At 56.5% G+C, this 21531-nt stretch overlaps 2 protein-coding genes across 5 annotated transcripts; one reads left to right on the top strand and one right to left on the bottom strand.

Annotated features, from left to right (window-relative positions):
- Positions 1-67: 67 nt before the first annotated feature.
- On the bottom strand, positions 68-6792 carry PRR36 (proline rich 36). 2 transcript variants are annotated; one of them, XR_013998551.1, is made up of 7 exons: positions 6519-6792; positions 5818-6095; positions 5602-5701; positions 5245-5357; positions 3366-5150; positions 2225-3188; positions 68-152 (listed from the first exon to the last, which is right to left on the bottom strand). XR_013998551.1 is itself a non-coding variant. In XM_081133910.1 (6 exons), exons 2-6 carry the CDS (start codon positions 6086-6088, stop codon positions 2677-2679), a joined length of 2781 nt encoding a protein of 926 aa, XP_080990036.1. In that variant the 5' UTR covers positions 6089-6095; positions 6519-6792; the 3' UTR covers positions 2174-2676. The 2 variants fall into 2 exon arrangements, 1 of the variants encoding a protein (XP_080990036.1); XM_081133910.1 differs by lacking the exon at positions 68-152 and having other exon boundaries at positions 2174-3188.
- Positions 6793-12454: 5662 nt separating this feature from the next.
- LRRC8E (leucine rich repeat containing 8 VRAC subunit E) lies at positions 12455-21124 on the top strand. 3 transcript variants are annotated; one of them, XM_081135169.1, is made up of 3 exons: positions 12455-12513; positions 15745-15887; positions 17191-21124. In XM_081135169.1, the coding sequence occupies exons 2-3, from the start codon at positions 15750-15752 to the stop codon at positions 19432-19434; spliced, it is 2382 nt and encodes a 793-aa protein (XP_080991295.1). In that variant the 5' UTR covers positions 12455-12513; positions 15745-15749; the 3' UTR covers positions 19435-21124. The 3 variants fall into 3 exon arrangements, with proteins under 3 accessions (XP_080991295.1, XP_080991297.1, XP_080991296.1); XM_081135171.1 differs by lacking the exon at positions 12455-12513 and adding an exon at positions 13785-13897; XM_081135170.1 differs by lacking the exon at positions 12455-12513 and adding an exon at positions 15441-15579.
- Positions 21125-21531: the final 407 nt, after the last annotated feature.

The raw sequence follows: 21531 nt of genomic DNA, 5'->3' as shown, positions 1-21531 counted from the left end.
CTGAGTAAGGGGACTGCAAGCAGCCTCCGGGCCACAGACTCATGTCCAGCAAAGCAGTAGGGAGGGGATTAAGCTGTCCTTGTCCTTGGGAGCCTCTCAGAGAGGTAGAAGTCATAGCAGGGCCTGGGGGGGGGGGAGCATTTGCTGGTTCACTGTGAACAAAAGTGTGAGGTTTGGGACAGGTGGTTAGTATGGGGGGAACAGGTCACAGAGAACCTTGGATATTAGGCTCACACATGGACCCTGATAGCCTGGCATTTTCACAAGGGTGGCTCTGGAGATGGTGAGGACAAGGGGCATGATTTCCCTCCTGGCTCACTCAGCTTGGGCCTCCCCTGAGAGATGGAGAGCAGTTTGGGGACTAGGGATCTGGTTGTGTTCATTAAGCACATACTTCCTGAGGCCCTCCAGGTGCTCTGCCTGTGCCTGACTATAAGGGATTCCCAGGGTAGTGGAGGTGACAGACACTGGTGTGGGGCGCAAGAGCTGAGCATGCTGATGTGACAAGTACTCAGTAGGTGAAGGAGCCAGGGAAGGCTTCCTGAGGGACGGGTGCTGCAGCCAGCTACAAGGGCAAAAACTTAAAGGCAAGACATGGCAGGAACCAGCAGGAAGCACATGATAGAAGGAACAGGCAAGAGTGGGAATGGCCAGAACAGGAAGGGATTTCTCTAGTCAGAAGCCAAAGTTTGCTCTTTGAACCAAGGGCACTGGGGAGCCATGGAGAGCTTAGGTGAGGGGAGCATCACTAGATGGACCACAGTGTTGGAGATCAGTGAGGAGGCCTGGGCAAAGACCAAACTGAGCTGGGCATTGAGAAGAGTGAATGGGGACTGACCAGCAGCAAAGCAGGGATGCTAGTTATGCACCAGGACAGCCAAGTTCCACATATCGTCCCATCACTCAACAGCTCCTGTGGGCCCATGCACCATTCTCATCATACAGAATTAACACTAAGACCCTCAACAGTTCCTCTGTCTCCTGCTTTCACAGGGTAATTTCACTCCACTGGCTTCCCAGGATAGGGTAGGGCCCCAGGGGGAACTGTCTGAGGTTCTGCCCTGCTCCCTTTTGGAGCTGGCTCTGAGGTCCTGAATGCCCAATAGGTGAGGAGCCAGCACCTACCTTTGGGCTTGTCTCCGCTAAAAAGAGAACCTCTGGTTTGCCACCGAACTTCACCTTGAGTAAGGGAGCATGCTGTGTGTCCCCATAAGCAACACATTTACTCCCAAGGACGGAGGTGGTAGTGTCCCACTGAGATAGGGCCAATTTCTCCTAGGACCCTAGGTTGGGAGGCCACCACATCTGGGATGGGGACAGGCAGAACTGGGTGATCTGTGTCTGACAGGAACCTGGCTACAGGATGGACTGAGTTTAGGGGCAGAAAAAGGACTGAGGACCCAACACGGAGTCCAGCTCTGTCCTTTTACCTGCCCTGGGGATTGTGGTCCTTTCTGGGCCTCCATCATTCTTGGTGTGAAGCAGAAGACCCTTAGGGAGGAAAGGCCTAGGAGTGTTTCCTGAAGGAGCACTTGGGAAGAAGGGCCTGGGCTGGGGCTTGAGAAGTCCAGGGTGAGGGTGGTGGGGCCATGGGAGGAAGGGCAAGGAATTATGAACGGGAGAGAAATGAAGATATTGGTTGGCTCTGGTGAGGATCCCTGGTTTGGGGAGAATACCCTAAATTGGAAGGAAAGGTGAGGTACATGAGTTGGGAGCCAGCCATAAAGAGGCATGGTGAAGACACCTGGAGAGGATGGGGCAATGTGAAGACACCTTGATCTCCCACCCAGCCTTGGGAGAGGCTGTTCCTTCCCCTACAGGTCCCTCCCAATCCTGACCCGGGAGGGTCCTACTCTCTATACCAGGTCCTTCTGAGGAGGCCCCTGCCCAAACGCAGCCTCCTGGGTAAGCAGAGGGCAGTGAGCCCTGGGTAGGGAGGCCCCAGAGGGAACAGAGAGACCAATGGTCTCAGGCGACCCCTCTCTCCCTCCAGCACACCAGAGCATTCAAGGTAAGGGGGTGCACACTGGGAGGAGGAGCCCTCACTCCGACCCCCAGTGAGCCCCTCCCACGTGTCTTCCCCCTCTCCCCAGGAGCGCTGGCTCCCCTGACCCAATGTGGGAAGAGCTTGCACGAACTAGCTCACCCACTTGGTGGCGCAGCCCCACCTGGGACTCTCCTGCGCCTAAAGTTTACACCAGAAGGCGGACAGGAAAAAACCTACATTCACGCGGGTGGGTGGATGTGCCGCGTTAGACCGCTCTCAGCATTGCTTGGTCCCACCGCAGCCTCGGCCCCCGCGGCGACAGCAAAGGCTCACAGGTTGCAGTGTCCCGGCTTTATTGCAAATTCGGGCTGCGTGCGGCGGACAATACACTGGACACGGGATGGGACCTAGGCTGAGGAAGGAAGCGGGGCTCGAGGGAAGAGGGGTTCAAGGGAAGCGGAAGCGTGTCCTAGGCCAAAGGGGCGAAGTTCCAGGGGAGGACCTTGGCCAAAGGCGTGGGTGGGTCACGAACCTGGGCCAAAATTCTAGGGCTCTAGAGTGACTGATACCAATCCCACAGAGATCTGGACTCCAGAAGGAGGGGACCGGGGTCTAAGACAAAGAGGCGTAACCGGAGGGGCGGATACTAAGGCAGGGGTGGGCAGTGGTGGGAGGAGCTAGAGTCTGGCTCAGTGGAAGGTCTCCACCTCCACAACGGTCCAGTCACCCTGCGGGGATGCCATGTCGTCCGGGGAGAAGCTGGTGACTGAAGTGATGCTGGCGCGAGACTCGTCCAGGGGAGACAAGAGTTCGGCCCAACGACCCAGTTCAGCATCGCTGAGCGCAGTACGGGCGCCCCCCGCGCCGCCACCACCCCCAGCGCTCCCCGGGCCACCGCCGCTGTCTCCAGTGGCACCTTCGGTCGCCGCTAACAGCAGCGTCCGGCTCAGCAGGTGCTGCACGACGCTGGCCTGCAGAGCCCCCAGAGGCAGCTCGCCCAGGCGCGCTGGCTTCACGCCTCGCGAGGCCGCCCCCGCCCCCGTCACGGCTGCCGCCTTCCCACCACCAGCGCCAGGCCCGGGCCCGGGATCCAGCGCTCCTTGGGCGGAGGTCTCCGACTCAGGCCTTTCAGCCTCGTAGATTGTGCACAGGCCGTCAGCAGAGCCAGAGCCCGCAGCCGGAGGCCAAGGCAGGGGCACTCCTGCAGCAAGAGGCCAAACTAGCCAAAGGGAGCTAGAAGCCCCGCCCCGCCCTCAGCTCAGCCCCAAGACCCAACTGCCCCGCCCCGGAGCTGCGAAGCCTCGCCTTAGACCCCGCCCACCTGCATTCCGGTACCTCGCCGATTCCACCTCTCCGCGGGGTCCGGAGGGCTGCTTACCTGGGGTGCCATGGACGGCCAGCGGCGGAGCGGGACCTCGGCTCCAGGCGGCCGGGTGACAGGCAGCGAGCTCCGCGTCGGCGGGCGGGGAGGCTGCGGCACCGCCCTCGGGCCCGCTGTCGTAGCCGCGCAGCTCCTCCGGTGTGCTTGTGGCGCTGCTGCTGTGGCCCGCCAGGTCCGGGCCGCTCAGGGTGCTGGACGGGCTGCGCGAGGGCGGCGGCGGCGGGGCGGAGGCCAGCGCCAGGGTCAGCCGTGGGCCCGGGATCGGGACATCGGGACCCGGGGTAGGGGGGCGACGTGGGGTCTGAAGAGGAGGTGAGGCAGGGGGAGAGGGAGGGGCCTGCAGAGGGGACAAGGCCAGAGAAGGTGGAGCCAGAGGGGGCGTGGCCCTGGGAGGGGGAGGTTCTTGCAAAGGAGGCAAGGCCAGAGGTTGGGTTTGCACTGGATCCACAGCCAGGAAAGAAGGAATGGCCGGAGAGGGAGTATCCTGCAGAGGTGGTGAGACCAGAGAAAGTGAGACCTGTAGAGGGGACAGGGTCTGAGAAGAGGGAGAGGCCTGTAAAGAAAGTGTGTCCAGAGAAGATGGACTCTGTGGAGGGGTCGTGGCCAGGGGAGAGGGAGGGGCTTGCAAAGCTGGTGAGGCCAGGAAAGGTCGAGCCTGTAGAGGCGACAGGACCAGAGAGGGAGTGGCCTGAAAAGGGGACGTGGCGAGAGGTGGGGTCTGCATTGAGGGCATGGCCAGCGAAGAAGGAAGAGCCTGCAGAGGGGACATTGCTAGAAGAGGGTCCGGCGTAGGAGGTGTGGCCTGAAGATGGGGCGGAGACAGAGGACCGGCCAGTGGAGGGGGCGTGGTCAGAGCAGAAAAGTCCTGCAGAGGGACTGTGGCTAGGGGAGAGGGTAAGTTCCCCAGAGACCCTGCTTGAGAAAGAGGGACTTGTAGAGGGGGCGTGGCTGGTGGCAGAGGAGCCGACAAAGGAGGGGCGGTCAAGGGAGAGGGGAGAGTCGGAAGAGGGGGCAAAGCCGGAGAAACCTGAGTGGGCGACGCACTCTGCAGAGGGGGTGAACCTGAAGGAGGGAATGGTGCCAGAAAAGACGTGGGAGAGGCGGGTGCCTCCGGAAGAGATGTACCCAGGTGTGTGGGTGGAGCTGGGGAAGGGAGTGTGGTTGGCGGAGACTGGAGTGTCTGCAGGGAGAGTGGAGTAGAGGGAGGAGGGGCTAGTGGGAAGGGCGTGGCCAGAGGACCCGTTAGGGCCCCGGGAGAAGGCGTGGTCGGTGGAGAGGTGAGGGGCGCGTCCCCCAGAGGAGTGGCTGTGATATGGGTAGGCGGTGCGAGTTGTGTTGTCTGACAGGGTGGAGATGATGTGGCCAAAGGAGGAGAAAGGCTCTGCTGAGTGGCTGCGCCCTTCTTTGGGGGTGCGGCCTGCGGGGGGCGCAGAGCCTGCAGTCCTTTCGGCTTGGCCTGCGAGAGGTGCCCCAGAGCCCGGGGCGTTGCACCCAGGGAGGCCCGAGAGCGGGCCGGGGAGGACAAGGGAGTGGCGCTGGAGCCCAGGGGGCGCGGGGCTGGCCTCTGGAGGCCCCCGCAGGAGCTGGGTCGCCTCCTGGCAGCGGGGCTCGGCTCCGCGGGGCTGCGGTCCGGGGTACTGCTCACTGATTTCCTGGGGGCTGCGGTCAGGGGTCGGGGCCGGGCATTCGAAGCTGTCCGGGGGAGCCCCACCTCAGCACCCGCACCCCGAGACCGATGAGAGATGGTTGGGGAAGGGGCGCCTGGGCTGGGACCAGTAGAGTCTAGGGACAAAGCAGAAGGCCAAAGAGTCATGGATACTTATAGGCTGGTCCCCCTCACTGCCCCGGAGTCCCACTCCTTCCCAGGCCACCGTACCTCTCCGTGTCCCCGCACTCAGGACACTCGTTCTGGGAGCGTCTGGGGTTTTTCCTCTGCCCATAGGTTCCTCAGCTGGGGGCCGGAGCCCTTTCTGGCCAAGAGGGCCTAGCCTGGGGGAGTGGGGGTATGCTCAGGGCCGTGCCCATCTTCCATTCCTTGTTTAACCTCCAAAGTTCACATTTCCTTTCGCGTCTGTGGAATGGGACTTATGGGCCCTCTGCTGCCTTAGAATGGTTTTCACCCAGTTTGCACCCTGTGATCTGCAAGTGTTCCCAGGACCCAATTCATATGTAAAATGATTCCAGAGAGTGACACTAGCCCTTGCCTAGGGAGGTAATGGGGGAGGGGGGTTACCTGGTGGTCCCGCCGGCACGTCCAGGGCTAGAGATAGAGCCTGGGCCAGGGGTCTTGGCAGGGGTCCGCTCCCCTCTCCCAGCCGCTGGGGGCCTGGTGGCTGCCAGGAGAAGGCCTAGTCAACGCCGTGCCCCGGAAAGCAGGGGAAGTCTGGTACCTCAGAAGGAAAGGGGAACAGGGAGCTGGGGTCGAAATCAGGGAAAGAGGCCGGGATACCTGGGTTGCCCGGGCCTGTCCCGATGCTCCGCGTGGGTTCCACTTGGGGAGCAGCTTCGGGAAGAGCTGCTGCCCGGATGCCCCCTGCTCGCTCGGCCAGGGGCCCTCGCCCTGCAGCTCCCGCTGCTCCCAGAACTCTGAGGGCTGCGGGGATTACTGGGGGAGGAGGTCGAGGAGACGCTGGGGGCCTGGGGGTTTTCCGAAGGCCCAGAGGGCGAGAAGCCGTCGTCCGCGCAGCGGCCCCTGCCCTGGCCTTGTCCCTCTTGTCCATCCCGCACCTGATGAGAAGACAGACCGGTCAGGGTCCCAGGTCTTGGACCATTACCTAGCCTGCAGGGACCTGGGTCCTGGCACCTCGTTGCCCCTTCCCCAGCGTCGCCACACATGGGCGCTCAAACCTCGGCCTCGATCCACTTCCCTCCCACCCAAACACCCACTCACCAGCCCAGCTGCTCATGGTTGTGCCCAGGTCCCACCCCTATCACCCTCCTCCAGGCCCTGATTACCCCCCACCCCCACCTCCCCTCCCCGTCCAGTCTCTGCTCCCTTTCAGATCCCGAGATCCACGCCCCTACCCCTCGCCCCCGAGGTACCCAGACGACCAGCTTCTGGAACAGGGGAATGCCACAGGCTCTAGATGGGGTGGGGGGGACGGGAGTGCACGCCCGGGTCCCCTCGCCAGCCTGGAGGGTCGTCAGCACCTGCCGGGAGGAGGAGCGGCCCCGGCTGCCCGCGCACCGTCTCGGGGAGACAAAGAACCGCGTCCCGAGCGCGAAGCCCTCGCCCAGGCAGGCGAGAGTCTGCACCGCCCACTCCACCTGCTGGCGCGACGCTGTCCTCGGGCTCGGTCTCCCGCCGCTCCACGCAGGGTCGCCTGGCGGGGGCTCCGGGGCAGCGCCTCGCGGCCGCGAGCTGCGCGCGGGCGAGGGGAGGGGGCTGCGGGCGGCGGCGCTGGGAGGCGGGCCCGCCCCTCGACCGCCGGCTGGGGAGACTGGGGGCGCACGCGCCGGATCCGGACCCGGGAGGCGGCGGGAGCGCGCGGGGGATGAGGGGGAGGCGCCGGTGGCTGGCGGGAGGGGGGTACCCCGCCCCGCGCGGGAGGACACGAGCCCCAGCCCGAGGGGGTGGGGGAAGGAGGGAATCCCTTGAGGTCACTGATCTGGCCTCCCCACCACAACACACACACACACACACACACACACACGCACACACGCACACACGCACACACGCACACACACAAGCACACCGCCCGGGCAACCAGGGGGCGGGACCATCACGCCTCCGGCCCCATCGACCAATCCGGCCGTTCGGCGTCCGGGTCTCTGTCCCTGCCTTCTGAGCCAAGGAGGCCAGGTCCCCCAGGGTCCCTGGAAGCATCCGCTCCTCTCATGCCCAGAGCCTTTCCCAGACCCCAGGAAAACCCCTACCTGGTGGTGGAGAGGACTACTGGGAGAATGTAGCCCTGGGAATTTAGGGACAAACCCTGAATTTGGGGGAAGAGAGGAAGAAAGGAAGGTCAAGAGGGAGAAAATGCATATGGTGAGAGGTGAACCCAGCCTTCTGCAGGGCAAGGTACCCCCAACTTCCACACCCTACTAAGTCATATGAAAGGGGGAGGCCATGTCAGTAAAGACTTCCTAGTAGAGCCAGGATTTGGGGGGGGGGGGCAAGATTATGGGAGGCTGGGAGGTGCCTAGAAGATCCTATCTGAGGTTTCCCAGCCCAGCGGGTGGGTGGGAGGTGCCATTCTGGTAGTTTCATCAACTTATGCCGGGGTCTCAGTAGAGAAACTTGATAGGGGCCTGTGGCAGGGAGGGCATGGGAGTGTGAGGAGGGAGGTAGCCATTCTCAGGTGTCCTGTGCTGAACAACTGATTCCAGGTGCCCTCCCACACCTCTGGTTTCCCCCCACATACATACTGTGCTTTCTGCCCCATGCATTATCTATCTAAACGCTTAGCCCCGTCCCAAAGAACCACCTCCCTCTGCCCCATCCCTTCCCCCATCCCAAGCATCCGTGCCCCCCCCCACACACACACACACATACACATTCTGTGAAGCAGTTCACCCTTGCCTGGGACTTGGGAGGCTTCCAAGCACAGGACCACGAGGGTGGCACTTGGCACCAGGGTGAACCTGTCATGGGGGAGGGGAGGATGGACTTAACTAGGTTTGTATATGAGCCATGAAAGTTGGGTTTTTTAAATTTTTGTAATGCAATGGCCTGATTAAACTTTGATTGCAGAAGCATCCACCTCGAGGATGGCCATTTCCGATAAATACATTGCCAGCCACACAAGTAGATGAAGAGCCAGGCTGCCTCCTCCACTGAGGGTCCTTCGTTTTAGAGATTTTGGTTGACCATTTGGGCCACTTTTTTTCTTTCTATGCTTTAAATTCACCAATAAAGAGTGAGCTCATGAAACCCTAGACCCCACCCTCTACCACAATAAAAGAACCCCGGGCCTTCCCTGGCTGGTGTGGCTCAATTGGTTGAGCATTGTCCAATGCACCGAGAGGTCACAGGTTTGATTCCTGGTCAAGGCACATGCCTGGGTTGTGGGCTTGATCCCCAGTAGGGGGCGTGCAGGAGGCAGCTGATGGATGTTTCTCTCATCGATATTTTTCTCTCTCCCTCTCCCTCCTCTAAAATCAATAAAAACATTAAAAAAAAAAAAAGAACCCCAGGCCTTTCTCTCTCTTGCCTCTCTCTCTGCCTCCCCCCATAACCTCACTGTGTGGCCCCAGGTGTGCTATGTAATTTCCATATCCTGTAATGCATCTTGCAATCATAAGAACCACAAGGGCTAGTACAGTCACAACATTGGTTATGAATAGGCTAACATGGGCCCCAAACACTCAGGTGTGGCTGGAAGCAGGGGTTTGCATTTTCTTAATCCAGGAGTTATATCCACAGTTGAGGTTCAGGGAATGGAAGAAAAAGAGAGAAGCCAGAGTCAGAACTGAATACCCAGCTTTAGTTGGTGGAAGCCAATCTTCAGAACCCATCCTTTCAATGAACCCTCCTGCCAACCAGGGAGAGGTGTTCCTCAACCCACCCCATCCCCCAGGGCACTGCACTCTGGATTGGGTCATTCTAAGCCTCACCTCATTCCCAGGTCTATTGAGGGTCACTTATGTGAGTCCCTTCTGGCAGGACAGCAGCCTGGTCCCCCTGCCTGTCTGCTCACCTATTCACCAGCAGTACCCTCCTTAGTCATACCTGCCTGCCCAGAGGCCTGCCCTGCTGTCTTTTATAGTGCAATTAAACAGAGAATTACCATATGACCCAGCAATTCCACCCAAAAGAATTGAAAGCAGGGACTCCAGCCCAGCCAGCATGGCTCAGCAGTCGAGCATCCACCTATGATCCTGGAGATCTGAGGTTCGATTCCGGGTCAGGGCACATGCCCGGGTTGGGGGCTTGATCCCCAGGCAGGGGCATGCAGGAGGCAGCCAATCAATGACTGTCATCACTGATGTTTCTTTCTCTCTCCCTCTCCCTTCCTCTCTCTGAAATCAATAAAAATATATTTGAAGGAAGGAAGGAAGGAAGGAAGGAAGGAAGGAAGGAAGGAAGGAAGGAAGGGAGGGAGGGAGGGAGGGAGGGAGGGAGGGAGGGAGGGAGGGAGGGAGGAAGGAAGGAAGGAAGGAAGGAAGGAAGGAAGGAAGGAAGGAAGGAAGGAAGCAGGGACTCCAAGAGATATTTACACACTTGTGTTCATTACCCACAATGGCCAAAAGATGGAAGCAACCCAAGTGTTTATCAATGGTGAATGGATAAACAAAATGTGGTCCATCCATACAATGGAAGATTATTCAGCCTTAAAAAGGAAGGAAATTCTGACACAGACTACAATATGGATGAAACTTGAAGATATTATGCTCAGTGAAATAAACCAGTCACAAAAGGACAAGTGCTGTGTGGTTCCACTTATATGAAGTTCCTGGAGGAGTCAAATCCATAGAGACAGAAACTGGATGGTGGGTGCCAGGGGCTGAGGGGGGCGGGAATGGGGAGTTATTGTTTAACGGGGACAGAGTTTCAGTTTGGGAAGATGAGAAAGTTTTAGAAATGGATGATGGAGATGTTTGCAGAACACTGTGAATGTACTTAATACCACTGAACTATATACTTAAAAATGGTCAAGGTGGTAACTTCTGTTATATGTACTTTACCACCTTTTTTTTTTAAGTTGGGTGTTATTGATGTGGGGAAACTCGCCCATTCCCAATGGGAACATAAAGCGGGCAGCCTCTCTGGAGAACAACTGGCAAGCATTGTGAGTATGTGTATCACCTGAGCACCCCTGACTCCCACACGCAGGAAAGTCATTACCAGGGAGCTAATGCCTCTCTTACTGGTGAGATGAGGAGACCTTGGTTCTCATCTTCTTGAGGGAAAGATTTCGATCAAGAGATAAAGTATAGAAAAGAAAGCAAGAATTTATTGACCACAGCAAAAATATACTTAGGACAATGAAACAAGGAAGGGCATAGAAGAAGGAACAGGAGAGCCCAGGCTGGGAACTCAGAGAAAAGGGGGTTAGCCCAGTACCAGCTACTGCTGCCCATTGCTCCCCTGATTGCAAGTCTCATGGGGTCCCTTAGAGGTTAGGGGATGCATACCTGTGGGGGAAGGAGAGGGAGAAGAGAATGGCAGGGGTGAACTCTGGAGGGAGAGTGCATTGGGGCCTTCACTTTCAGGGGTTTTAAAGGCTGGGCATTTAGGGGAGGCCTTAGGGGCAGATCAATAGAATATTTATCAGGTTTATAGTGCCATACCAAAATGAGATTTATTCTCTTAATTTGTCTGTCCTTGGGTGTGGTTAGCAAATGGCACTAATTGGATTTCTGTTCGCTGTCCACCTGAGTAGAGTTATTTAATCTATTTACCCTCTGTTTGGGGAGAAGTGCAAACCATTTACTCTTGAGTGTCCTTGGTTTAGGGAAGATAGGATTTACTAGGTGGCTGCAAACTGCTGTTTAATTCTGTCTCAGTTTCCCTATTCCACTTGTCCTGGAATTGCCCTAGCTCCTTATTATGCTATAACACCTCCATCTCCCTTCTGCAGAGCAGCCCTCAGCTAAGACAAACGGGGCCTGGTTATCAGCACTTCAACTCTGACAACTGGGAGGTGTCTCCCACCATCTCCCAGAGTTCCCCAGAAGAATGGAGCCCTAGTTGCCCACAGTAGCAACCTGCTCATTCATCCTCATTGATGTACCCTCATTAAGGCTTACTGCCTTCCTTCATTTGCCAGTTTCACCTCCCCACTGCTTTACCACTAGTGCCTGCTGGGATCACCTCTCAGACAAACTATTTGCATCCAATTTCTTGTCTCACAGTCTCCAACTAGAAGAGCCCGAATTAAGATAACAGCTCAATCGTCCACCCATCAATTATTAACTGAATGCTCACCAATGTATGCCTTGCACCATTCCAAGTGCTGAGGACACTGCAGGGAGCAGAAGAGACCCCTGGAGCTAGTGGGGCTTCCTTCCAGCCCAGTGACCTCATAGTTTTGCATAAGTCTGCCAAGCTGTATGCTTACTCCAGAACAAAGCTGGAAACAAAACCCAGGGCATGGGTATCCAGGAGCTTCTAAGGAGGCAGGAAGAGGCCACTGAAGGAGAGGGAGGAAGTACTTTGTCTCAAATGGCTCCTCAGAGGGAGCGCAAGACTTAACAGAGGTGGAGTCCCAGAGGGTAGCAGGCATTGCAGGCTTTCACAGAGAAACTTAAGCTTAGGGAGTCCCAACCTTCAAGGGTTCAGGGCCTCAGGAGGCCTCTAACCTGGTGAACTCTGGGGCTTCTTTGTCCCAGTGAGACCCCTCCCCGTTCTAGTCTAGATCCCCTTCCTTGTTTTGTAGACAAAGCGGGTCAAGGGTCAACTGCCTATCCCCCCCAGGGTGAATTGGGCAGTTGGCTAGTCTAAGACCCAGCCCAGGCCTCCCTGGGTAGGAAAGAATGTGTGGGCATGCGGGGACAGAGTCATCCTTTCTAGAAGCCGGCCTCCCAGACTGGACTCTAGCCCTAGCTCCCAAATCCCCCTGACCCCTGCACCTATCCATGGACCACCCAACCAGGCAGCAGTGCACTCCATTTCTTGCCCCAGTCGAGGGCCAGCCTCAAGGCTGGGCAGGGTCAGACAGGTAAGCACCCCCACTCTACCTGGCTCTCTGACTGGGTGGTCAGCGCAGCAAGGGGGAAACCCCTTTCCTCTTCCTTGGACCTTGGTCACTGGTTACTTGGTTGGGCCTCAAAGCCAGGTGGCTGAACCTTGGGGTGGGCGAAGGAGGCCTTTCACGTTCTCCGACCCTGTCTGTACAGCTTGGCTCCAGGGAGAGCGCCCCCCGGGACGCACAATGCCTGGGATGCCCCTCGGGATGCCTCAGGCCAGGTCCAGGCCAATGGCACCGAGCCCAGGGTTCAGAATCCCTGCTCCTAGGGCGGGCCGCTGGACCACCTCGGGGAGAGCAGGATAAGGCTCACCCTTTTCTGAGATCCCCGGCGCCAGGAGTCGGGGGCCACCTGGGCGCACCCGGAGGGAGGCAGAGCTGAGACGTCAGGTGGGCGGGGCGGGGCGGGGCGGCTCGGGGTTGCGGGCCCGCCCGCCCTGATTCACCCAGCCCAGCCGGGAACTAACTCTGCGGGAGCAGGGACCCAGGAGTTGGGCCCAGCTCCGCCCTGAGCGGTGAGTAGGTGGCTCTCCACCGCTGGGAACCAGGTTTCAGGGTGGGGGTCGGGCCCACGGGAGGACTGCCCCAAATCCGGCTGGCACTGTGGCCTGAGCCCACCGCCGCCGTCGGGAGCACGCGGCAGCTGGGGAGAGGTGGGGGCAGAGAGAGGGTAGGCCCTGCTCAAGCCAAGGGCGCAGGGCAGGAGGGCGGGCAGGCCTGGCCAAGGACGAAGTGCAGAGCAACAGGCCGGGGGCCACCTGGGGGTGGGGGATGTCTTCATCCTGTTCCCCTCTCCTTGGCCACTGAGACACCAGCAACAACTCATTTCTGTGAGCCCCTCAAGGCCCCAGAACCACCACTTGGGGTCTTCACCTGGCTGCCCCCTCTGGGACTCTTGATCCTAAGGATTCCCCAGACCCCCAAGCCCTGGCAGGGCAGCTTAGAAAAGTACTAGGTTGGGAGTTCCCAGGTGTGCGCTCCCTCCGCCCCCAAGATCTTCTACTAAGGGCCACCCTCCCCCACCCGGGCCTCAGTTTCTCTCTTGTGTAAAAGTCAAAGGTTGGACCTTGTGCCCTCCAGGGCTGACAGCTGTCACTCTGTCTTCCTTTCCCCTTAGCATGGACTGGGGTGGGGACAGGGGCTAGACCAGGAGTACCCACCACCACCATGTTTTTAGAGGCAATTTAGGGGATTGGGGGGGGGCGTGCCTGAGAGAGGAGAAGCAAGGGTCAGGTGTGGATGGGCAGAGCTAAGACTGGGTAGGGGGCATGTACCTGGTCCTAGGCTGACAAAGATTCCTCCTTCAACCTGGTGTGCAGAGCAGCCATCCCCCCCACACACCCCTACTGAGGATCTTTTGGCAAAGATGCTGGTCTGTGCCAGAGGTTTTCTCCCAAAATGGAACGGAGTGGCTGCAGTCAGACAAATGGGACCTGGGGGTTGTGCCTCAAATGCCATTTGTAGCTGTGAAAACTTGAGCAATTTATTTCTCTCCCTTTGAGTCTGGAGAAAGAGGGTTCTAACATTCATGCTTACTGAGACATTGGTGGCTGTAAGTTGTGTATGTGGCCCCATTGTTGTTTTTCTTAGTGTTTTCCCCCATCCCAAAAGTCCTTTTCTCTGGACCCTCCCACTAGCCCTGCTCAGACAAAGGGGGGCCATTGTGTCTGTGGAAGCTTAATGGCAGGTTCCAACAATCAAGTTTGAGTCATGGAGACACATAATGATAACCCCTCGTGTCTGCCTCGGATGGTGTTGTATATGCACCTTGTTCCATGGGAACCACTGGGCCATCTACTGGGGACCTTGGGGGTTTCTGCCTTCTTGCCTTTGACTGTGGACCCCAGAAGTGAGCTTCCACCATTGTGAGATGGATCCTGAAGTGTGGCAGAGACTCAGGTAGGAAGTCCCTGACTCCATATGTGGCATTTCTGCTGCAGCCCCCAGAGTTACTGTTCTTAGTTTAAGCAGCTGAGCAGTGTCCCTTACAGGGACAGATAGCCAGGGCAGGGGGAACAGTGGGTGGCAGGGACTGGAAAAGGGGGTGTGTTGTCTCCTTAGTCCTAGGTCTCTCCTCAGCTCAGTGTGCACTATGCCCATACGCACCAATGTGAACACTTCAGAACGCCCCCAGGTGACCTTTTTGGTGGCTGCAATGTACTTTCGAGCACTGGGGGCTGTTAAGATACCCTGGGTGTGTTTCTATCAGATTCCCTGGTTACTGAGACTGACTGGGCTGCACTGTGGCATTTTTACTCGGCTTTTTATTTATGATGGTATAAAAGTATGATGGATGAGCCATTGCCTAAGGGATCTTGTGTTCTCTGTGCACCTCCTTGCCTGTGCCTGGTGCCTGGTGAGTCAGGGCCTGAGTCAGGGGACCCAGGAGTCCGGGTGTGAGCATGTACCCACCTTGCTAGCCTATCCGCATCCCAGCACAGTAGTGGGAGCCTCTGATGGGATTAAATGGGTGGGGCCTGCATCCTCTATCCCCACCCACTAAATCCCCAAGGCTTTCAAGGGATGAGGGGTTGGAAAGGGAGATGTGGAGGTGTCAGAGCCATTGGCCGAGGTGTGGGACTGGGTCAGTTTACCCCTGAAGATAGGTGAAGAGCTAGAGGATTGGCTGGTGGCCCAGATGCTCACTTGACCTTCCTGTACCCAGTGAGGCTATCAGAATGAGGACAGCAGGCTCCAGGAACCCTTTGGGAGAAAATGAGGAATATATACTGGGAACCAAGGATGCTGGGAGGGGTGGGTGGCCTAGGAGCCCCGTCAGAGGCAGTGGGGGCCTTGCTGCCTCCCTCTCCTTCCACCTCCAGCCTCGAGGAGAGAAGAGGGAGCCTCCTGATCCAGGCTTGTGGCCTTTGTGTGATTTGCACCTGGCCATCTGTATCTGGAATAATGATACCTTGGTCTAAAATGAAACCCAGGGACAAGCAGTGGGCTGGCCGCCCAGGAGACTGGCAGCCCTGTCCTGTTCCAGTCGTAGGTGTCTCCCTGGCTTTCTCCCCGAGTTTTTCATTTCCTGATCCTCCCACAGCCTCACCCACCCTGGCACCCTCCTGCTCCACCCTTTCAGAGCCCCAGTGTCTGTTTTCTGCCTCAGATTTTGGGCATTAGCCCCACTAGAAACCCAGGTGTCCTAGCCACACACCCCCCCAGGGCTGACCAGCTTTCAGTTTTGCCACTCCCTACCCCTGGGGCCTGTAACCAGAGCCAGGCTCCAGCCGGCTTTTCCGGTTGGAGTTTGGAGGTGGTGCCCCAAGCTCCCCTCAAGGGGGTGGCAGGGCCCACGCCCCGGAAGTCCTGGGCCTTGGGCGATCCTCTGGTCCAGTAGTGGAGAGAGCCGGGTTGGATACCCAGGCACCCAGTGTCTGGAGTCAAGAGAGCAGCAGAGGGAGTTTTGTCTGGCTCAGCATTAAGGGTAGGAGATGCGTTGGTTCTGAAAGGACACACAGGATGGCGGCTCCAGGGACAGCCCCTCCTGAGCTCTGAGAGGGCAGGCAGGTTCGGATTGATGCAGAGGCCCCAGGAAGCAGAAGTGATGAGAACATTAGTCGCTTAGCCCCAGGAAGGAGGTGAGGTCTGGGGAAAGGGGAAAAGGGACACATCTGGGTTCCGCCAGATTTTGGCAGGGTGGAGTGCAAATCCAGGGCAGAGACGTTCGTCCAGCTCCTAGGGGGCCCCACCAGCAGACACCCCTGCCTGAAGTCTCTGCACCCATGCCTTCTCCTCTCCCATAGGCAGGATGATTCCGGTGGCTGAATTCAAGCAGTTCTCAGAGCAGCAGCCTGCCTTCAAGTTGCTCAAACCCTGGTGGGATGTACTGGCCGAATATCTCACGGTGGCTATGCTCATGATCGGGGTCTTCGGCTGCACCCTCCAGGTAAGGGGAGGAGGGGCAGGGCAGGTCTGAATGAGGGGCAGGAGAGGTGGCGTCTATACGGGGGCGTGGCTTTAGAGGGTGTGGCCTGGGGAATTCCCGATATCTTCCTCTAATCCAAGGAAGGGAAAACCGGAGGCCCCTACACTGGCAGACCAATTCTGACGCCTTCCCATTTCCTCCACCACTGGCAGCAGCAAAGTCCTGAGCATAGCTATGGTAGTCTATACTTTTATAACACTTTTGTCCCTAGAACCTAGAAAGAACTGTAGTTAACTTATTAGTTTGCTAGGGCTGTCATTACAAAATATCACAAACTGAGTAGCTTAAACAGAAATTTTTTGTCTTACAGTTCTGGTGACTAGAAATCTGAAATCAAAGTGTTGTGCCCTGAATGGTGTGACTCAGTGGTTAGAGCGTCAGCCCAAGTACCAAACGGTCACGGGTTCAATTCCTGGTCAAGGGCACATACCTTGGTTGTGGGTTTGCTCCCCGCCCCTGGTTGGGACACTGTGCGGGAGGCAACCAGTTGGTGTGTCTCTCTCACATAGATGTTTCTCTCTCTTCCTCCCCCTTCCTCCCTCCCTTCCACTTTCTGAAAAGCAATGGGAAAAATATCCTCAGGTGAGGATTAACAACAGCAAAAAGTGTCGACAGGGCAACAGGGTTGGTTCTTTCCCAGGGCTGCCCCATGCCTCTCCTAGATTCTGGTGGTTTCAAGCATTCCTTGATTTGTAGATGATGTTCTTCCTATATTTCATAGCATCTTCCCTGTGTGTGTCTGTGTCCAGATTCCCCCTTTTTTTTTTTTTTTTTTAAATATATCTTTATTGATTTCAGAGAGAGGAAAGGAGAGGGAGAGAGAGAAACATCAATGATGAGAGAGTCATTGATCGATCCCGTAACCCGGGCATGTGCCCTGCCGGGAATCGAACCCCAATGGCCTGGATCCCAGGTCGATGCTGAACCGCTGAGCCACGCCCGGCGGGCTCCCCCTTTTTAAAAGAACACAGACATATTGGTTTAGGGCCTGCCCTAATGACCTCAACTTGACTCCATCTGCTTTGGAAAGACTAATTCCAAATACTGCCACATTCATGGGTGTTGGGAGTTAGGACTTCAACATCTTTTTTGGGGACACAATTCAATCTTTTTTTTCAGGCAAAGACTGATGCTCAGGTTTAGTGTCTCTTCTAAAGTCACAGTAAGCTGGGGACAGTTGGGGACCAGGGCCTCCCACCTCAGCCTACTTCTCTCCCAATTCCCCAGTTCCCTCACCCTCTTTCACCCTCTTCCCTATCCCTAGGTAACACAGGACAAAATCATCTGTCTGCCCAGTCATGAATCCCGTGAGAACTTATCTGAGGCCCCATGTCAGCAACTGCTGCTGCAGGGGGTCCCTGAACAGATGGGAGGCCTCCAGGAAGTGAGTGGCCTCAAAAACAACCTGGACCTTCAGCAGTATAGCTTCATTAACCAGCTCTGCTACGAGAAAGCCCTCCACTGGTATCCCAAGTACTTTCCCTACCTGGTTGTCATTCACACGCTTATCTTCATGGTTTGCACCAGCTTCTGGTTCAAGTTCCCTGGCACAAGCTCCAAGATCGAACACTTCACCTCCATCCTGGGCAAGTGTTTTGACTCACCGTGGACCACACGAGCCCTGTCTGAGGTCTCAGGGGAGAACCGGAAGGGCCATGCTGCTGGACAGGCAATAGCAACGGTGGCAGCTGAGGCCGGGCCAGGAAAGGCGGGGGAGGGTGAAAAAGAAAAGGTGCTGACAGAGCCTGAGAAGGTGGTGACTGAGCCACCAGCTGTTACCCTATTGGACAAGAAGGAGGGCGAACAGGCCAAAGCTCTGTTTGAGAAGGTCAAGAAGTTCCGTGTGCATGTGGAAGAGGGGGACATCTTATACACCATGTACATCAGGCAGATGGTGCTCAAAGTCTGCAAGTTCTTTGCCATCTTGGTCTACAACCTCATCTATGTGGAGAAGATAAGCTTTGTGGTGGCCTGCACGGTGGAGACTTCAAGGTTCACGGGCTATGCCAGCTTCTGCTGCAACCACACCAAGGCCCACCTCTTCTCCAAGTTGGCTTTCTGCTACATTTCTTTTGTGTGTGTCTATGGGATCACCTGCCTCTATACACTCTACTGGCTCTTCCACCGGCCCCTCAAGGAGTACTCTTTCCGTTCTGTGCGCGAGGAGACTGGCATGGGTGACATTCCCGACGTCAAGAATGACTTTGCCTTCATGCTGCACCTCATCGACCAGTATGACCCACTGTACTCCAAGCGCTTCGCTGTCTTCCTCTCTGAGGTCAGCGAGAGCCGCCTGAAGCAGCTCAACCTCAACCATGAGTGGACACCTGAGAAACTTCGGCAGAAGCTGCAGCGCAACACCAAGGGCCGGCTGGAGCTGGCACTCTGCATGCTCCCAGGACTGCCTGACACTGTCTTTGAGCTCCGTGAGGTGGAGGCACTCCGGCTGGAGGCCATCAGCGATATCACCTTCCCCCCAGGCCTGTCACAGCTGGTACACCTACAGGAACTCAGCCTGCTCCACTCTCCCGCCAGGCTGCCGTTCTCCTTGCAGATCTTTCTGAGGGATCGCCTGAAGGTCATCAGCATCAAGTGTGAGGAGCTCCGCGAGGTGCCCCTCTGGGTGTTCGGGCTGCGTGGCCTGGAGGAGCTGCACCTTGAGGGGCTCTTTCCCCCAGAGTTGGCTCGGGCAGCCACCCTTGAGAGCCTCCGAGAGCTGAAGCAGCTCAAGGTGCTGTCTCTTCGGAGCAATGCCGGCAAGGTCCCAGCCAGCGTGACTGACGTGGCTGGCCACCTGCAGCGGCTTAGCCTACACAATGATGGGGCCCGCCTGCTGGCCCTTAACAGCCTCAAGAAGCTGGCAGTGCTACGGGAACTGGAGCTGGTGGCCTGTGGGCTGGAGCGCATTCCCCATGCCATCTTTAGCCTGAGTGCATTGCAGGAACTTGACCTCAAGGACAACCACCTGCGGTCCATTGAGGAGATCCTCAGCTTCCAGCACTGTCGAAAGCTGGTCACGCTCAGGTTATGGCACAACCAGATCGCCTATGTCCCCGAACATGTGCGTAAGCTGCGGGTCCTTGAGCAGCTCTACCTCAGCCACAACAAGCTGGAGGCCCTGCCCACCCAGCTGGGCATGTGCTCTGGCCTCCGCCTGCTGGATGTCACCCACAACGGGCTGCACTCCATACCACCTGAGCTGGGTCTCCTCCAGAACCTGCAGCACCTGGCTCTCTCCTACAATGCCCTGGAGGCCCTGCCTGATGAGCTCTTCTTCTGCTCTAAGCTTCGGACGTTACTCCTGGGCTATAACCAACTGAGCCAGCTGTCTCCCCAGGTGGGGGCCCTCAGGGCCCTCAGCCGCCTGGAGCTCAAGGGCAACAGGTTGGAGGCGCTGCCAGAAGAACTGGGCAACTGTAAAGGGCTCAAGAAGGTGGGGCTCCTGGTGGAGGACATCCTTTATGAGGGCCTGCCGGCAGAGGTTCGAGAGAAGATGGAAGAAGAGTGAAGCCAGGGAGGGGCAGGTTAAAGTAGAGGTTTTTCGGACGCTTCCGTCCCAAAATCTCTACCAGTCTTCAAGGGAGGTGGCCAGGTGGGCCCAGGCCAGGAGAGGAGGAGCAGACATGTCAGTCTGTGGGGCCCAGGCAAGTTCCTGGGATTGGTTTATCTGAGGAGATGGGAGGCTGTGGATTCGGGTTAGAACAGCATGGAGAGATTAACTCAGTCCTAGGATTCTCAGACCAAAACCACATCTGTCTTTGGCTGGCAGGCCTGCCCCCAGTCCTGGGCCAGAACTGCTGCCCTGCCTCTGGACATTCTAGATCAGTGCTACAAAAGGGGGTGGGGACACACCCCAAAAGGATTTCAGTCCTCTTCCCCCACCAAAACAGCTTACATCTGGGGTTTTCTCCCAAGAAGGGGTCACCGACACAAGGGACAAGCACACACTGCCCTGACTTGATGTTAATCCCTTATATATAAATTGATTGCTATGGACACATGAACTCAGAAACAAGGTTCTCTTATTTGGCTATGCATCAAAATCAACATTCCCAGAAAACATCACAGGCCACACCCCTGAAAGACTGACTCAGGAGCTTTGACTGGGGGCCAGGAACTTGCCTGTAAATAAGCACTTCAGGTAATCCTGATGCATGTGGTCCTAGATCTGTATGTTGAGAAATGCTGACCTACAGAGGAGATATATGGATATTTAGAGTAGGGATTCTAAACCCTTTTTAGGTCCCCAGACCCTTTGAGAATCTGATGAAAGCTGCACACCTCCTTCCTCAGGAAAATGTTTGTGTACACATTCATGCACAATTTTGCAAACAATTTCAGGCAGTCAGCAAATCCCACAAGCTCTCCGAGGGCTATTCATGGATGTCCTAAGGATTGCAAACCCCAGGTTAAGAACACATGCTGTGGAGGGTACATTTTTTAAAGTAAACAATACTAATGATCAGACTATCATTCTGATTTCCTGTGTCCACGCCTGTTGTTGTCTAAGCCATTTCTAGATAGTCAGTGCTACAAAAGGGGATGGGGACCATTATAGGCAAGTGACCGCAGTGCCACAATAAAGGGTATGAGCCTCTGTCCTGGAGACCTCAGGTAATCAGGAGAAATTAGGTGGCATCTCCTGTTTAGCTTTTTTCCTGGAGAACCCCTTTTCTTATACCTTCCCTGTTATCCTCCTGACTCTATACTTTTAAAATGTTGTATTTATTGACTTGAGAGTGAGAAACACCGATTTGCTGTTTCATCCATTTATGCATTCATTGGTTGCTTCTGGTATGTGCCCTGACTGGCAATTGAACGGAAACCTTGGTGTATTAGGAAGATGCTCTAATCAACTGAGCCACCCTACCAGTGCTGACTCTATGCTTTTGTATCTGCTTCACCTGTAAGTCATCACCAGAGGGGTCTCCTCAGACTGACCAGGACGGCACTTGGCACAGCCTGCCTGACCCTGAACCCCTGGGCTTGACCACCTCCTAGGTGTCTGCAAAATGCAATTCTTGCCCGGCCGGGCGTGGCTCAGCAGTTAAGCATCGACCTGGGATCCAGGCAATCGTGGTTCGATTCCTGGTCAGGGCACATGCCCGGGGTTGTGGGCTCGATCAATGATTCTCTCACCATTGATGTTTCTATCTCTCTCTCTCCCTTTCCTTTCCTCTCACTGAAATCAATAAAGATATATTAAAAAAAAAAAAGCAATTCTCCTCTTGGCACCTAAGAACAAAGGCAAGCTGCTCTCCAGGGACCCAGGATTTCAGATGGGGACACTTTCCCAGCACCCTTTAAACCAATTAAAGGACTAGGCTGTAGGGACGCCAGGAAGAGGCACCTAACCCCAGGACCAGTCTTCTGCATTGTACAGGAGCAGGGTTCACTCACATTCTGGGGGCAGGATAGATTGAGGGAAAGCCTTTTTTTTTTCTTTTTTTTTTAATCCTTACCTGAGGATATTTTTTTCATTGCTTTTCTGAGAGAGTAGAGGAGAGAGGGAGAAACACGTGGATGCCAGAGAGGCAAATATGCATGGATTGGTTGCCTCCCGCTCGTGCCCTGACGGAGGCCCGGGATCCAGCCTGCAACCGAG

Source organism: Miniopterus schreibersii (genome assembly GCF_964146895.1).
Source record: "Miniopterus schreibersii genome assembly, chromosome: 4".
In the NCBI taxonomy this organism is placed as follows: domain Eukaryota; kingdom Metazoa; phylum Chordata; class Mammalia; order Chiroptera; family Miniopteridae; genus Miniopterus; species Miniopterus schreibersii.
The sequence above is the reverse complement of the archived record's forward strand: the minus strand, read 5'-3'. Positions and strand labels throughout refer to the sequence as shown.

What these genes read in the sequence shown, in the direction of transcription:
- PRR36 (XM_081133910.1), bottom strand. Translation starts at nt 6,088, where the DNA reads ATGGACAAGAGGGACAAGGCCAGGGCAGGGGCCGCTGCGCGGACGACG. An exon ending in CGTGCCGGCGGGACCACCAG is followed by an intron (nt 5,358 to 5,601) that starts GTAACCCCCCTC and finishes CCACTCCCCCAG; the next exon opens with GCTAGGCCCTCTTGGCCAGA. An exon ending in GAGTGCGGGGACACGGAGAG is followed by an intron (nt 5,151 to 5,244) that starts GTACGGTGGCCT and finishes CTTTGTCCCTAG; the next exon opens with ACTCTACTGGTCCCAGCCCA.
- LRRC8E (XM_081135169.1), top strand. Translation starts at nt 15,750, where the DNA reads ATGATTCCGGTGGCTGAATTCAAGCAGTTCTCAGAGCAGCAGCCTGCC. An exon ending in TCTTCGGCTGCACCCTCCAG is followed by an intron (nt 15,888 to 17,190) that starts GTAAGGGGAGGA and finishes CCCTATCCCTAG; the next exon opens with GTAACACAGGACAAAATCAT.